At 34.9% G+C, this 18,341-nt stretch overlaps 1 protein-coding gene across 4 annotated transcripts in view; it reads left to right on the top strand.

The window, feature by feature from the left end:
• Nucleotides 1-17,272, top strand: part of LOC123307452 (multiple C2 and transmembrane domain-containing protein-like) — a 123,342-nt gene extending 106,070 nt beyond the window's left edge. For 3 of the 4 annotated variants that reach the window (XM_044889775.1, XM_044889774.1, XM_044889777.1), the window contains 6 exons: nucleotides 1,581-1,767; nucleotides 5,423-5,979; nucleotides 11,142-11,370; nucleotides 11,423-11,529; nucleotides 14,913-15,120; nucleotides 16,966-17,272. In XM_044889775.1, coding sequence (XP_044745710.1) covers nucleotides 1,581-1,767; nucleotides 5,423-5,979; nucleotides 11,142-11,370; nucleotides 11,423-11,529; nucleotides 14,913-15,120; nucleotides 16,966-17,127 — 1,450 coding nt within the window. In that variant the 3' untranslated portion in view covers nucleotides 17,128-17,272. The remainder of the gene's footprint in view (nucleotides 1-1,580; nucleotides 1,768-5,422; nucleotides 5,980-11,141; nucleotides 11,371-11,422; nucleotides 11,530-14,912; nucleotides 15,121-16,965) is intronic. The other variant, XM_044889776.1, reaches the window with a different exon arrangement.
• Nucleotides 17,273-18,341: the final 1,069 nt, after the last annotated feature.

The following is an 18,341-nucleotide window of genomic DNA, read 5'->3' as shown; positions in this document are numbered from 1 at the left end:
AATTTTAAGGTATTGAGAAAAACTCAACCTTTCTCTTTCTTTAATTGACTCAACATTACAAAATTAAATTTCTTTACGTGACAAGCTAAACTCTGAATACGATTTTTCAAAAAGTGGGCACTAAGCTCTTCTGAAAAATTTGAAACATGATCACTTTTTCCTTCCGAAATGCCTTCAATATTGAAATCCAAAATACAAAACTTGTCGCCTATTAACTGGAAGAGTTCATGACACCAGATTCAATTATCCAAGCTACGATATGTCGGAGTTTCAGATGTGCTAGAATCGGTATCAGGACAATAAAGTAGGAATATCATCCCCCAGTATCAAACATGTTTTATTCAATTGTAATTTCAATAGACGGCAGAGGTCATGCACACTTACATATTAGGGATCTTTTATACGATATTCTTTTCCCAAGTTGAATGTAACTCCATGCAACTACATTCATTTCCATAATCCTCTGAATAAATTTCTCTGGTGGAATTCCTGAGGCTAAAAAAAATCTCCATAATTTTGCGCCCTGTTTGTGCCGACATGTGAATATCATTTCAAGGATCTGTTCACCGCTAGACCATTCAGCGAAGATGGTGGAAAGTGTTCATGGAAATCGGTAGACCGACTATTTTTAATTCATGCCCTCTTGAGGACTCCCTCGGAAACGAGAAATATAGTGCATAAGTTGGTACTCGTGAAATGTTGCCCTCATAATTATAGAAAAGTGTTTTGTAGATTTCTTTTCTCGGAAATATTGAATCACAGAATTGAATCATGGTGGGCTGTGCACTTCAATGAACAGCTTGTCATTCTTGCGTAAGCATTCAGTATTTTTTTAAATAAAACGGCAGTAGCCTAAGTGTACGTCATTTTCGGTCTTTGAGGATTTAATACCATTCATGCAGCTCATATCGTTGCAATATACAGAATGAGCAAAAAAAGCATATTTTCGATCCTCGGTGTTTACTCTTTCGTAGGAAAATACACGAAAAGGTTGATTTCTGTTCAATATGACTCAATTTTTAATGTATTAATTGAGGAGTTTGTTAGGCACCCCCTATTTGAGTTTTTTTAAATGGCAACCGTAACTTTTGGTTCCGGAAATGGGAGACTTTTTGTTGCTGAGGATTATTTCGTGACTGATTGGGTTTTTCATCAAAAATAGTTGGGCTCATTGAATTTGAGAATGTACTTTCGATGTATTTGGAGGCCATGACATGAACATCTCGTCAATAAGAAGAAAATTATTAAAAAACACTACTAATAACCGAATTATACTCATAAACAAAAGCTCCATCAAATTTTGGCACAAAAAGTTATGGTTGACATTTGGAAAAAAAGTGCAACCATCTGCCACTCTTCGTATAGGATGCATGACAAATTTAAAATCAAACATAAGAGATTTTCGTTATTCGAAATAAAAATTCACAAATTTGTGCGTTACTTTTTATTATCTCAGTATATGTAATACAGAAAAGAGGAACAATAAAATACAACAACTAATCCTTCAGCTACGTTTCGGAATATTTAGTTTATTCATCAAGCATCAGAATATAGTGTAAAATTCTTCGAAAATTTTTCAGGTGCCAAATTTGTCTGAAGAATTACACACGGGAGGTCACACATAACTTGTGGCAGAGTTTCGAAGAAGGCTCAGGTTCATTGCATCTTCTCTTAACGATCAGTGGTACGACTGCCTCGGAAACAATAACAGATTTGACAACATATGAAGAGGATCCAAATGAAATGGAGGAAATAAGGAGTCGATATGTAAGCTTTAAAAGATGGGTTGCCTCACTTTACTGCAGATTCAATAGTTTCAACAACATATTTCTGAGTTTAACAGAGTTATACCTATAATGATTATATTTTTTTTATCATACTTTCATCATGACAATTTTTCCATGCACTAAAAATCGTGTGAAATTTCAAGTTTGTCCTGTTTTATATTCAGATAGGAAGCAAAACCTACTCCAATTTTTTCTTCAGTAACTGTTGAATGTTCAATTCTTTTTGTTCGATATTTGAATACGACAGAAATATCGGACCAAGTCAACCAATATCATTCATTAGATGACAATGACGATGTTCCTTCATTCTGAGGGTAAAGCCAAGAATCTCTACCTATAGCGCAAAAGTGAAAGATGGTGTCTCACTTCGAAAACCTGCTGAATATTTGTTAACAAAAAATTTTCAACTTTGAATCTTCCACCGAATTGTTTCAATGTCTATGCTGATTTTTTGTTTCTGAGAATTTTCCCATTGTACTTATTTCCATTTATACCACAATTTATATGGTAGTTCTGAAATGAACCGATGTTAAAAACTAATGAAATATGAGAATGACAGGCGATAATTAATCGAGAACAACCAAAATAAATCGCTAGTACACCGGCAACGAAACATAGTGTTTACAACATAAACTGTTAGAAATTGCTCAGTTTTTTGTGAATTCCTAGGTGTTTGCTGTTTGTAGGGCAAACTACAATCGCAAGACTCGACAGATATTTAAATATAAGGAAAATTATCCTGGTCTACAAATATTTGTGAGAGGTTTGTATTCGACTAATGATGCAGATATGATGAAAAATAGCGTATGATCCAAATGTACAGGGTTTCCTAGTTAAAGTGTCCCTAGACTTTATTGTGGAAACTAAAGGAGCTAGAAGAAAAAGTTGAATGCAAAACTTGTCTGTAATTGATTGAACTTTTATTTCCTGTAACCCACCGTAATACGGGGTGCTCCGTTTTTCCCTGTTGGTATCAACTTTCTTATTTTAAATGAAACACCCTGTATATTATTGCATTTTTGAATTCCTTCTTCACTTTGGTAACTTTGGTATGACAACCATGATCCTATATAGCACCGATTCTGAGATATTCAACTTTTTCCTAAAATTTTGACAGCTGTAGGTGCTCACTAAAATAGCTGATATTAGTTTTCTAATGAATGTATCAAAACCAAATTTTTCCCAGCTCTTGTCAACATATTGGATCATACGTTACATCTCTATTTTAAGCAATCTCATATACAGGGTTGAAAATTAAGTTGTGATTGAACTTCTATTTGAATTTTTAACTTTAATTTTTGAAGACCCTGTATATCAGATTGCTAAAAATAGAGATGTAACCTATGATTCAATATGTTGGCAACAGCAGGGCAAAATTTGGTTTTGATACATTCATTAGAAAACTTGTATCAGCTATTTCAGTGAGCACCTACAGCTGTCAAAATTTAAAGAAAAAGTCGAATATCTCAGAATCGGTGCTATATAGGTCCATGTTGGTCATACCAGAGTTACCTGGAAATTTGAAAAAGAATTCAAAATTGTAATAATATACAGGGTGTTCCATTTAACATAGGAAAGTTGATAACAACAGGGAAACAACGAAGCAGCCTGTATTGAGGTGGGTTATAAAAAATAAAAGTTCAATCGATTGCAGACAAGTTTTGTATTTAACTTTTTCTTCTAGCTCCTTTAGTTTCCACAATAAGGTATAGGGACACTTCAACTCGGACACCCTGCACACTTAAACATAAACAGGGTGATTCATAACTGTTGGGACAAAGGCTAAGGGCAGATTGTTTGGACCAAATATACCGCAATGAAATATTGCTGTGGAAAAAGATAGTGGGCGTTAAAGTTGAATTTTTTTTCGTTTTTTGCTGATAATTTGACTGTATATTTTTTCATCCGTTTTCAAGAAAAACACAATTGAACAGTTCAGAGCATCGGAAGGGGATTTGAAGTAACGATTTATTTATTTTATTCATTTATTTCGACGATAAAGCATAATTAGAAACCATGTAACATAAAAAGAATAAACTTAAAATAAATGTTCTACGTGGCCTACTCCGACTTCTATGCCTTTTCTAATTCTTTCAATAAAGAACTTTCGAACTTCGAAGAAAATATTATTCTATCCCCTTATAAAAAATTCAATTTTAACGCCCTCTATCTTTTTCCACAGCAATATTTTATTGAGGTATATTTGGTCCTATCGCCATATTTCGGTCCAAACAATCTGCCTTTAGCCTATGTCCCAATAGTTATGAATCACTCTGTGTTTGTATCATTTCAGTCAGTCATGAATTTCCCATGTGTATGATACGGCAGAAGCCTGTTCAGAATGTACAATCATTTTTGATATATTTCATTTTGGTTTTACTCAACCTTGGTGTACTTGGTGTATATACTTCATTCAAATTTATTTTAGCAGTCGGTTGGCCATGAAATAATTTTCTCAAGTTTTTGTAACTAGAACGAAGTTAGGTTGGCACTCATGAAATGTCGTTAATGTCATAACGCCGTTGCCACAACTAATATCAATTTTTATTACGAAAATTCGAAAATGCCGAAAGTGATTGAAAAAAGAGACAGGGTTTCAGGAAGTGCTATTTAGAATTCAGGTCTGCTCATTCGAATAGTTATACCCTGATATTCTAAAATCCACAATACGTCAGACGGTAGCGAACATATTCAATGTAAGAGAATTTATATAATGTTTCATCTGAATCTAAACGACTTATATTTCAGCTGAATATTTCCACAATCAGAAAGATTGTGAATGAAGAGTATGACAAAGAATTTCCTTCTATTGGGAGACCCAAAAAAGTGGTGGCATTTCAGAATTTTATGTTTGAGTGAATTAATGCGAAAAGTTTACTACAGGATTTTCGATAAATGTCATCGGAGAATGAGTTCCCTAAAATGGATTTTTCTGTTTTTCATTTGACTTGTCCTATACAATGTAAATGTCTTAAGGTAGTAATAAATACCTAATTAATATAATTACATCAATGTATTAAGATGAATAGCCACAAATACGCGCAAGTTGCCCTGTTACTGTTTATTCATGTGAAATTTTTGTTCAACGGTGAAGTTGCAACTTCCTTCATCTCCTTTTACTTATATTGATGCAAGATGATTTTTATTGAAAAATTTAACATTCTTGTAATTATCTGTTAATTCCTTAGGGAGATACCCATTCCCAACCACTGCATCATATGCATTTCATCTTCGGGTTAATATTTTTGATATCTACAAATGATGTAAGCCAAAGAAGATAACGAACATTAACTTTCCTCAAGCTATCGCATATTATAATATTATACTGATCTCTTGTATTTTCCATGCAAATAACTGGATTTGGTATAACTTCAATCAGTTTGTATAAACTTCAATTATGTTCGTCACATATTTTCCGAAGAGATTCGACATTGTGATAAAATACGTAATAACAGAAACTTTTACGTCGAACGGGCAACATAGCGTTGATTTAAAACCCAAAAATGTATTGACAAGCATCATAACCCCACATTTTCGTACTATACAGAGAGAAATGTGTCAAATTTCCATGGCCAACCGACTGCTAAAATAAAGTTGAATGAAGTATAGTTTGTACCAAGTATATTTCGTTGCAGGATTGGCAAAAAACATTCCATAACTTGAAAGACGTGGGTCATCTGGTGGTCAAAGTGTACAGGGCTTCGGGCCTAGCAGCTGCCGACATAGGTGGAAAGAGCGATCCGTTTTGCGTCCTGGAACTGGGAAACGCGAGGCTCCAAACCCAAACCGAATACAAGACCTTGACGCCAAACTGGAACAAAATTTTCACGTTCAATGTGAAGGATATCAATAGCAGCCTCGAAATAACGGTGTACGACGAGGACAGAGATCACAAAATGGAATTTCTTGGTAAACTGATAATTCCGTTACTGAGGATACGAAACGGGGAGAAGAGGTGGTTCGCCCTCAAAGATAAGAAGCTGAGGTTGAGGGCCAAAGGGAACAACCCTCAGATACTTCTGGAGATGTATCTCACTTGGAATCCACTCAGGGCTTGTATCAGAACTCTGAATCCAAGGGAAGAGAAATACATGCAGAGCGAGGTCAAATTCAAGCGGCAGGTCTTTTTGAAAAATGTGATGAGGCTGAAAGTGTTCATTATTCTTTTTTATGAATTCCTCAAAATTTTCGAGTGAGTATAAAATGGTTATTATTTAATATGTAAAAAAGAAAAGTTCATCATGTAGTTGAGTTACTCAAATGACAACGCTGTCTTCTTGTGCCAGAAATGTTTTTTGAGGTCCATGACATACACTTTGAAGTGATTGGTGTTTCGGAAGTGGTATCGAAATGGTGCCTTGGTAGTATTTGAGAATTATCTGAAACAAATACAGGGTGTCTACTTTCAAAGTAGCCAAACTTCAAGGGGGGATTAGACGAGAGATTTGCAACAAAAAATGTCATATAACACATGGTCGAAATATTGACGGTTATTCTGTGTGCAGAAAAAAGTCTTATTGCGGGTGTGGTAAGGAGATGAATATCACGAGTCTGAAGTGAACAAAATTGGTCCTATTTTTCCAATGGTTTCATCGATAAAAAATTAATAATTATGCACATGTTTTCCTTTCAGTACAAAATAATTCATTTAGTTTACTTTTCATATCAAATTTTGTGCTAGCTGCTTATCCTCTGTTATCACTGAGAGCAAATTTTTTTTTTTATTAGAATATGCGCTTCAACAACTAGGCCATTAGCGCCTGTTACATTTATCTATTACATTCAGATACAAAATAAACCAATTATACTCTAATGTTGATATCCTTGATAAAGTTGAGGGTATTTGTTACCTGTGGGTTGTTAATGTTGAGGGCCTCTTCTATCTTCTGGGGAACATTGTGGGCTTTTCTTTCGGTGTTTAAACCTGGACACTGGACCAAAATATGCGAAACTGTGAGATGGACACCACAATGGGAGCATACAGGAGCGTCCTCTCTATTAAACATGTATGCATGTGTAGTCAAGGTGTGCCCGATTCGTAGCCTCCGTAGTATAATTAGATCTCTCCTGTTGGTGATACAATTCGAGGTGTGGTTTTGTATGGTTGGATCTATCATTCTCAGCTTGGAAGGTGTTTGATTCCATTTTACGTTCCACTCACCTATGACGGTTCTCCGACAGAAGCTTTTGAGGTCATAACTAGTTATGTTGTTTACACATGTCCCTGAATATCTGGCATCGTTTGCCTCTCGATCAGAGAGCAAATTTGAAAAGAGAATTGTTGGGGGTGAAACGGGTTTAGTTTACAAAGGGTTTTATCTCGAGCGCCAGCTATTTTTTCAATAGGGAGAAATAGCAAACACACCCAGGTATCTACTAGTCGGAGACAGAGTTCGGGGTTATCTAAGGTGGTAGCGATAACAAGTACTTTAAAACCGTTTTTATTAGAATAATCTAAATTACAGTGAACCATACAATGATTTCCGAGTCAAGAAATATATACAGCTGATGACCCAGTTCAAAATGAGAAAAACAGAAATACAACAATCAATCTGTCACGGTGGTCAGAAATTAAAACTCAACACAGTGAAATTAATGTATTAATCAATATTCAAATCAATTATATTCCGTCAAAATATCAGGAATTGAAGAATAGTAGAAATCAATATCGGTCACTTTGATTCCTTCTGCGACGATAAAGGATGTACGGGGTTGGCACAAAATTCACATTGACCGTTTGTCTCAGAAAGATCCAAGTCCCTGTAATCGGTTAATTTAGCGATGGGTTTGATCCCGAGCACTTTCAGTGATTTTCAGTGTACAGGTCAATCAGAATTGAAGCTATTCAATAAACGGGACGGGGTTGATGCAGGTGAAACACAATGCAACAATTTACATGATAACGGGGTAGTTTATCGTGGTCTCTCCGTGACAACCTTGGGTGTACACGCCAAGCATTACCAGCAGAAAGACTTCGAGACCTCTGCCGATTGGTTTCCGTCACCAGAGAGCCAGGCGTCAGAAGTCTGTGGTAAACGGGAAATCTAAACGGAACACAACAGGGGTAGGATGGGATAGGTTATTGTAGTCTTTCCGTGGCAACCTTGGGCTTACACACCAAGCATTACCAGCGGAACGACTTCGAGACTTCCGTCAATTGGTCTTGGTTCACCAGCGAGCCAGGCGACAGAAGTCTGCGTTAAACAGGGGGATTAACAATAAGGATTAACACAATTAAACAAACAAGAATAGGACTTACGGTCCCAGGTAGAAATTTTAGTCTTCAAGACGTCTTTGGTTGGTCATGTTCGGACGTATGGAGACCAACTTGGTGACGTCAGTGAAACCTTATGGTGACGTTAATATGTCACAGCTTGAAGACGTCTTACGGTGACGTCTTGAAGACGAATTTGGAAGACGATTATTCGGTACTTTTACGTCTTGCGTACGTCTTTCTTACGTACTGAGGACGTCAGTATTTTTCAGAAAATTTTAGAATTTCATGGATAAAAATGAAACTAACATTGTTTTTTTTCTTCCCCCTGGCCTTGTGTTCGAGCATATCAGCATACATTATTTGAAATCCTAGGTACAAGACACCCACAAACATCTATGATATCTGCGGGATTCGAACCCGCTACCTCTGGCATCCTAGCCGAGTGCGCTGCCGTTACGGCCGTCGAGGCTGTGTAAGATGTTGGTATTATTGGTATTGAGTATCATGAAAAAGTGTGTCAGAAAAAGTTATTTTCAAGACTATGTACTAACGGAAATGAAGCAAAAGATCAATTATCAATGCGTTGATACATGCATTTACATAGGATAAATGGCATATTTAGGATAGCTAGTCATATTTTTTTCAGGCTTTTGACTGCAAATAATTTCATTTTCCTTGAATCTAAAGGATATGAATATAGCGATTTATAATTTAACGGACGTTATCCTCCGTTTCATATCTACATATCTATATTCAAACTGTCCGATATATATCGATCCTTGAAAAAATTATAAGTCTAAAGTTTCAGAGTGGTCTAAGAATAACGTTATTCAGACGTCTTTTGTGTGACGTCTTACTAGCCCACTTGAATTGACGTCTTGGAGACGTTATTGTACGACGTCTTACTAGCGTACTTGAATTGACGTCTCAGAGACGTTATTGTACGTCCGAGTGACGTCGAAGACCAATAAAGACCTAATGAAGACGTCTTCGAGACAACACCCTTCTACCTGGGGTTTGTTCCGGTACGGTCACACCACCAATAATGGAAAACAAAAAGAAACAGATCACAGGATCTTCGAATTTAGGGAAAAAAATAGCGAAATGAATGCCGAATAAAGGATGAATGATTTGCCGAATGAAGAATGACAAATAACTGTCGAACAATCAGTCATGAATTGAATGTCGTTCGTCTGGTGGTGCGGCCCTATTTATCAACTTTCCAACATGTGGACGGTCATGTGATCAAAATTGCATCCAAAAATTCGGTATTCTCGAATATTGTCCGCAGAAGAAATATTCTCGGTGGCGGTTATCTCCTTATCGGTAAAAGAAACTGTCGTTATCTGCAGTCCACGTTGTTTTATGCTGAATTCTGTGTGTTTTTGTGGACGGTAAAACAACGCCGAATGCAGAAAGACACTATTTCTTTTGTTTTGGATTCTTACGGCGGATTACTGCTGGAAATTTCAATTTTACGGAATTTGAACTAAATCTTTCAAGATCTGAAACATATTTCTGCAATTCTATACTAAAACTGAAATCTCCATCAGACGGTGTTGCATTGCTTCAACTGGAAAAATCATGGAAATGGACATTTAAAACGAGGCTTGATTTTTATACAAAACAATCAAGTATCGTTACAGGGGCTCAAAATTTGTAATGTTTTGTTTTAATTTCTTTCGTTTGTTTCTCTCAAAGTATATAAGTTTTCTCATTGTTGTCCTGATTATCCGTAGGTATCGACATACCCCTCTGAAGCTTTGTGAGCTGGTACGAGACGAGTGTTCTGTGTGAGCTTTGTTATTGTGTCTTACGCCACCTTAATCATAGCACTCTATGTGAGGGAAAACCAACACAGACTTTCACATTCATGAACGTTATATCCTGATTAAGATGTCTAAAAATATGGTGTATGCACTCGTCAATTTTTGAATGGAATGACATTAGACTAAATCGAAAATAAGAGATTCGTTTCGTGGCGGCGCCACTATGTTCTATCCTCGTTTTATGGAAGAAAATCTAATGATACTTTCTCGCTTTATTTTGTTCTGCGTTGATATCAATCAGAGTTTACAGTCATCTCTGTGTTCCTAATCCATCAAAAAAACAAAAAAAAAATGAACTTGACTATTTTCTTAGCTGTTATCGAATATTTGTGATTTACACATGAATTTTTGTTGTAAAACCGAATCTGCAGATATTTGAACACTATCGAAATATTCGAAAGAGTACTTACTATTTTTCTTCAAGATAATTTCTGTTTGACGAACTGTATTCGTGAGGAAGGTAATTCAATATGATTTCAATAAAACACAGTTGATTGGCGAAGTATTCAATATATTCAGTTGACAGAAACGCAATTTTCACTACACTTGTGAAGAAGGTTTGAAGACCAGACTCGAATAACAGATTAACGTATTTCTGTTTCTTAATACAAGCTCACAATTCACATTACGTATTTTCAATACAGTTCCTTCGATTAAATATTGCTGAAGTTGCCACAAAACTATTAGCTCTATCCGTCCCGAATGTTCATCTGATTTGGCTCTGCCTCAATTTCCAACAACAAAGAGTGATAGTCCAACAACACCGAATTCTTAGCTGTAGTTCTTGATTGTCCATACAGAAAACTGAACGACATGTTCAATAAATGAATGTTGTACGACCTTTCTCGAAAGTAATACATTTTCACACACCAATAATCGCTTATAAATACAGCACATTCGCAAGTCGTAGGAATGCATACAAATTATTTTCAAATATCAATTGACAACTGTCAATTCCTAAACAGCGCTACCTACAGTGGGAAAAACGAAACTTATCTGTTATTTTCGAAACGGGAAAAACAAAATCTAATCAGTGCATACACCATGTTTTTAGACATCTTAATCCTGATCGATATGGGATGATTTATAAAATGCAACGTTAATCAAACTGGATAGAGAACTATCATATAAAAATAGTGATATTCCGCCATATTCAGTTTCTCTGAGATCTTTCAACAAGAATAGGCCAACCATCATGAAAATTACAGCATCAAAGGCATTAACACGCGTTCAAAAACATTGGTCGTCGATTAGGCTACGGAATTTCGAACGTCGAAATTCCATATGTAAACATAATTCTTATTCCAGGAACTGCTTCGAGTGGGAATCAACAATTCAGAGTTTCGCAGCTTTGTCCGTATGGCTTCTTCTCTGCTACTATTTCGAACCTTGGATGGTGCCCGTCGGAATTCTGTTGGTATTCTTGAAACAGTACATCGTGAAAACTTTAGCGGGACCCACGAACATCCCTTGGGATGAAACTGTCGATTCTGATGAGATGGAGGACGATGAAGAAGAAGTGAAAGATGCTATGAGTGTAATTCTCTTGGTTCGGTTTACTCGAGTGAATCTCATTATGTGTGTTTCAGGAAGAGAAAAGAACATTGAAGGAGAGGTTGCAGGCTATTCAAGAGGTTACTCAAAGTGTTCAAAATGCTATAGGTAAAATAGCGTCCCTACTCGAAAGTGTCAAAAAGTAAGTATAGTTTCTACATGCGATGTTGCTCAATACTTGAACACACTCTCTTTGACTTGTATATATACTAGACTGATTCAAAAAAATCAACTTTCTTTTTTTTCGAGAAACACACCCCTAATTATCTTCGGGGCATTGAAAAATGACGTCTGTGAAAATATTAGCCGAAAATATTATTATTTAGAGGTCGCTCATCGCTCATTTCTATTTTCCCTACTAATAGCAGGTGAAAAAAATTCATTTCTGGTTAAAAAATTCCAGTTCGCAAACCAATGGACGGATTCTATTGAGCTATATATTTTTATGTAGGGAATTAGGTACTCTACAAAAACTGTCTCATATAATTTTTCCATGAAACGGCTTTTCGAAAAGTTATTAGAGCTTGAAATGAAATTTTTGTCGGAGTAGCTGTTTTTACTCGGATATTGGGGAGAAATTATTGGAATTTACTTTGAAAATCAGAATATAGTTCTGGAAAGATACAATTAATATGATTCTATGTAGATTCAAATAATTTATGACATCCTCAAATAGTCAACCTCAACAATTGTTAGAGAGTTAGAATTTTATACTCTTCAGAATCAAATTATTCAGCATCTATTATATCTCATTCACTTGGGTCAGAAAGAATGATTGGTTTTGTGCCCTCTTTCAGATTAGTGTTTGTTCTTAAACCCAGTACTTGTCTTCAGTTAAAGTCATAAGGCAATTTTGTGTATTCATTATTTTTATAAATCCAAAATAGCCGCTGTCACAAAATAGGTAGTGAACTCTCAATTTTTCAACAAATGTCTCGATATTTGTGGAATCGGTAGGTTTAATGATATTAGAAATAAGTCGCATATAGAAAGCATTTATTCGGTTGTGAAAAATAATATTGGTGTTGGAATATTCAACATCTATAATACATAATATGTTCTAAACAGATAATTTCAATTTTTTTTGTTGCAATCCGGAAAACGATGACGATGTTCGTTTATCAATTGTAAAAGAAACTGTAACTGTTTATTCTTCATTCTTCTTTTAGTAGTTATTGCATTCTTCAATTAAACCAATAACTCGCTCCGCTGAATTGTTAACAACAGAAAGATCCTATCATCTACATATATGTTACTTTCACTACATAATGTCTTCTCCAATGAAATCATATAGCGGCCATTTTGGGTTTGCAAAAATAATGAATACACAAAATTGTATAATGGATGAAACTGAAGACAAGTACCGAGTTTAAGATCAAACACTAATCTGAAAGAGGGCACAAAACCAATCATTCTTTCTGACCCAAGTGAATGAGAAATAAGAGATGCTAAATAATTTGATTCTGAAGAGTATGAAACACTAAATCCCTAACAATTGTTGAGGTTGACAATTTGGGGATGTCATAAATGATTTAAATCTAAATAAAATCATATCAATTGTAACTTTCGAGAACGATTTCCTGATTTTCAAAGTAAATTTCAATAATTTTTCCCCGATATCCGAGTAAAAAGAGCTTCTTCGACAAAAATTTAATTTCAAGCTCTAATAACTTTTCGAAAAGCCGTTTTATGGAAAAATTGTAAGTGGCAGTTTTTGTAGACCACCTAACTTCCTACATAAAAATATATCGCTCAATGGAATCCGTCCATTCGTTTGCGAACTGGAATTTTTTAACCAGAAATAAATTTTTTTCCCCTGCTATTAGTAGGGAAAATAGAAATCCTCGATGAGCGACCTCTAAATAATAAGATTTTTGACTAATATTTTCACAGACGTCATTTTTCAGTGCCCTCAAGATAATAAGGGGTGTGTTTCTCGAAAAAAAAGAAAGTCGATTTTTTTGAATCAGTCTAATATATACCCATAATATATTTTGAAAATTAATAATGAGACATGGCCAACCCTAAAAACTTGACATTTTAACCTTGGAAAAAAGCTACTTTATTACAGAGACCAGCTTATAAATGAACTTTTTCCATTTCATTTGGTGAAGCAAGTAGTAATTATAATCAGTTATCGCAATTTCGTTAACGATAAATATTGAATATTTTTCTCTGGATTTCTGTTTCATTTTCCATAATAATAACGAATTCAGCTTGGAACCACCCATATTGGCTACGCTATTCATCACCGATCATTTATTATCACGCTCGTTCATTTCATATCGTATAGGAGTTATCAAATTCAAACATGAACCATTTAATTTTTTCTTTTCAAATTAGCTATTTCTGATTGACGTCACTTGGGCAAACAAACCAAAACATCATTTACGACATCACAAAATTATACGAGTCACAATAGTGTCAATAAAAGTTTCTCATTATAAAGTACTTTTCTTGTACCATCCAGAGATGGGTAATATTCACTGAATATTTCCTCCAAAAAACTTATAAGGCTTCATCAAAACCACACCAAATCACAATAACATGAATCTAATCAACCCTTGTGCGCCCCAAGAACATTTAGAAAGGAAGTGCAATTCAGCAATTCGTCGGAAAGGTGATGACGGAGATGCTGTCTAACGTCAAGTTTTGTTATCATTGGCGTAGCATAAACAATGGGTAAAGTTAGGAAGAAAATAATTTTAAATAACTTCAAGTTTTGTGCCAAGATGTTGTTTATCTGATTAATAAATCACAGGAATATATTTATCTATTTAACAAATATATTATCAATTTTGCGACATTGTTGCTTTCATCAAAAAATACTACAAACTTGGCGGAACAGTAGGTTTGTTCGTAGAGTGGTTCACAACGGTTGTGAACTGTACAGAGCAAGCGCAATTCCATTTTAGGGGGACGAAAATCCATTTGCGCTTGCTCTGTACAGTTCACAACCGTTTTGAACCACTCTACGAACAAGCCTAGTATTCAACAATTCGGATCTGAAACAATATTTCTGTTTGGCATGCGCCCGTGCTGTACCTTTATTATTTCCACATAGTGTGAATTCCATATTCGAGCTGTATATTTAGGAATTTGTTATATCTTTGTGATGTCTCATTCTGAGATCATGGAGGGAACATGACAAGCATTTTTTACTGCCTATGGTTGCGTTCACAAACTTACTCTGAGTAAGCTTTGATTACTCGAAGCGTTCACAAACGTACTTTTAGTTCTTCAGAGTATGCTCTCTGAGCATGGCCATACTCATACTCTACTCTCGGGGTAAGTTTGTGAACGCAACCCTTGAAGTCGATACATATGTGTCGTGAACAAATATGTCGTATCAAAAAAAATGCAAATGACTCTTCTGTTTTCAAATTAATTTTCCAATTTATCCTTCTTCCTCTTGGAATGAAACTTCATTTGAAGATTATCTCCAGAATTTGAAACAGATTTTTCATTGGTACTATGTACTCGTAGATATACATAACGATCAAATCTTTTTTTATCACTTTTCAGTACATTCAATTTCACCGTTCCATATCTATCTTGGATAGCTATCACCATGCTTCTAGCCGCAACAGTGGTGCTATATTTCATCCCGATGAGATATTTACTTATGTTGTGGGGCACAAATAAATTCTTGAGGAGGATACTGAGACCGCATGCTGTTCCAAATAACGAACTGATGGATTTACTGTCTAGAGTACCTGATGATGAAATGATGGTAAGGAATCAATTTAATAGTTGACTCAGGTGAAGGACAGTGTGGTGATCAAAGGTTTCATGAACGAACATTAACAAGTGGAATGTATCATTGTATACATCATCTGGTGAAAGTTTTGTAATAACTCTAGTATGTACCCAGGTGACCATATCTCATAACAGTTATGAAGCAGAAATGTATCCCGCGCTCCTTGTTTTATAACAGATATATCACACTAAGAGTGCAAATACAGAACGCTTATGTAGCAGCTATGCTCCTATGTCCGCCTCAAACAAGGAACACATCTCCTTTCTGAAAGGAGCATAAATAGTTCAAACATGGATCATGCAAATATTTGTTTCATGGAAGATCTATATATATTACCCTCATGTGTTATGTTTATTATGTTTCATTTGTTACTGAAAACGCTTTCAACAGAAAGATGAAAAATTATGGAAATTAATATAAACTATTGGAATAATAAAGAACTCGAATTTTATTTTTCAAATAGTGTGTGTTTATCAATCATTTTTGAAAATAAAATTCAAAAACATCTCACATCAGTTCGGTGAGGTATGTGAACGAATGAACCTATGTTCAAAAACAATATATTTTCATAAATTTCAGATTACAAAATTAGTGCACACGTTAATAGAACTAGAAAGAATAAATTACATCATGCAAACTGCTGGGTTCATGATTATTTTTCTCCAAGAAAGATTAGGACATGTCTTTCTGGTCTTTGCACTTTCCTGCATTCCATAAAAAGAATAATCAACAGTTCGTTAATCTTTTGGCTTAGGTCAAAAAGTTTTTAGAAGAATTTTGTCCATGTTATGCGTTATGAAAATGATAAGAATACTATATGCATATTTCATATCTTTCTGGAGGAAAAATTTTCAATATAGGTATATGATTTATTCATTTCTTTCTACATATGAGGTACATGCAACACGTGAAAATATAACCTATATCGAAATTTACTTAAACAGGACATTATTTATTCAAATATAATTTTTATATGCTGGATATAATAAAATCATAGCCTAGTATGTTTTAAAGGACTGCTATGAAAATACGAGAAATGATTTATTGACCTACAGTTCGATATCCATAGCACTTTCTTTTCAGTAATTCACCATTTCACTGGAAAATCACTATGACACACAAATACCTTATCAAACGTTCAATATCTGCACTTCACTTTCAGTAATCCACTATTCAACTGACAGAACGTCTAAATGACAATAAATAAATATCAAGCAGTATCAATAGCATTTCTCACAATCCTCCATATTTGTTTACGTTTTACAGTGCCCTCGACGGTAGTTAAAACGCTTATGGTGTCATGCTCTGTCGATGATCTCAAAATGATACATGGCAAATAAAGAACAATGTTACAAATATGTTACGTGGATATCTTGGAGCGGGTACATGAAATTTACAAAATGTGGATATAATTTAAATACAGCACAGGTACATCCCAAATATCGTATCAGACACGTAATGGTTACAGAAAAATAACATATAACAAAGTTCCCCATTCGATCTCCCGAGAAAACATAACAGATATGTTACTGGTCACCTGGGTATGCATCAGATAGAGTTTCCATTTTTCATGATATATGTTTTTAATAATTCATTTTCATGCATAAATATTTGTCGGTTGAATAAATGGTGCTTCACGTTTATAGAGAAATAATTTTGTGCTGAATTTTGCTCATAACATGGAAAGCATTCTTTGTAAATTTTCTAAACAACAAAGGGAAACATTATCAATAATTTCGTGATAACTAACCACAACTGGGGGTGTGGAAGTACTGCTACATCGAAATTGATAATGAGTAAAAAATTTAACGACCACAGACGTGGATCATGAAATTATTGGCCACTGCACTGTCCACACATGTGGGCAGAATGTCACTCCGATGGTACTTACAGCTCGACTATAAAGACCTGAAGCTTCTCACTGGAACGAGTGAACCAGAGAGAAGAAGAGATGTCAAAAAGAAGCACAAAACTTCCTAGTGGAGACCCCTACAAACGGTGCCGGAGAAATGGCGTGTGAGGTTTTACAAGATGACTTCCAATAAGCGTGATTGAACACAGGTGTGTTCAAAATCTGATCATATTTCTGTTGAATATTTATCCCAAAAATTATGAAAGTGTCTCAAAAATTCAGAAAAGAATTAATAAAAATTTCACAACAACCTGTTACATGAAAGATATCAAAAAACTACAAATCACTAGAAATGCTGAATTGTAGGCATCTAAAGAACTGCCAACCGTCCGTTCAGTTTTCGAATTGTAGGAACGAAAATTTTTTTTTATACATGACCATCCTTGAAAACACGAACTTTTTCCTTTCTTTGATTTTAGATCATTTCTCGTTGAATTTCTATTGAATTAGTGTTCACAGCCATATCGGCGTTAACCATATTGCCTTATTATTCAGTATATTGTTTTATAATTTATACGACCAAAAGTTTTTTTCATTCTGTGTCAGATGTTGGTAGAAAAACAAACAAGGAAAGTTAGAAACAGGATTATTAAAAATTCTTATAGATAATGAAGTTATGAATGGATGGTTATGATACAACTGTTAAATTTCAACGATACATCTGACAATACCTTACGTAATGTACAAAATTCTTAGAAAACATTCAATATGAAAATGTATTCCCCCCGAATTTATTGATCGGTGGACGCACTTCAAAAATTAACATAGATTCAAAACACACACAGCGGGTTTCATAAAACTTTGATTGTCTGATCAACGATTTGACAGTTACTCGATTTCTAAAACGAAATCACTAAAACCTGTTCATTTCTAAATATATTGCAGGAGTAGCAATTGAGAATAATTGAATGGATATCATAATTTTATGCGAGAATGATATTCTGCATGATCATATGACTGAATTATCGATTGAAAACAAATCGACGTCTGTCAATCAAACGTTGATTCTCCGATCAAGCTTCATGAAACCCGGGGACAGTATAGCAATTTGAAAAGGTACTACTCACATTGGGAATTCGAATATAGATTGCAGCGACATGACAGTTCGAACTAAATCGTTAATCGTTGTCATTTTTTAAGGGGATTTTGAGAGTTTCGTCAAATAAATAGTTTTTTCTCAGTTGAAAGTAGTTTCTTCTCAATTTTGAGGATTATTTAAAAATTCCGACTATGAATAAGCTGATAATAGAGAGAAATATTTTGTGAATCCCAACTTCTTGAC

This window comes from Coccinella septempunctata, chromosome 2 (genome assembly GCF_907165205.1).
Source record: "Coccinella septempunctata chromosome 2, icCocSept1.1, whole genome shotgun sequence".
NCBI lineage: Eukaryota > Metazoa > Arthropoda > Insecta > Coleoptera > Coccinellidae > Coccinella > Coccinella septempunctata.
Note: the sequence above shows the minus strand (reverse complement) of the source record. Positions and strands in the feature narration are given on the sequence as shown.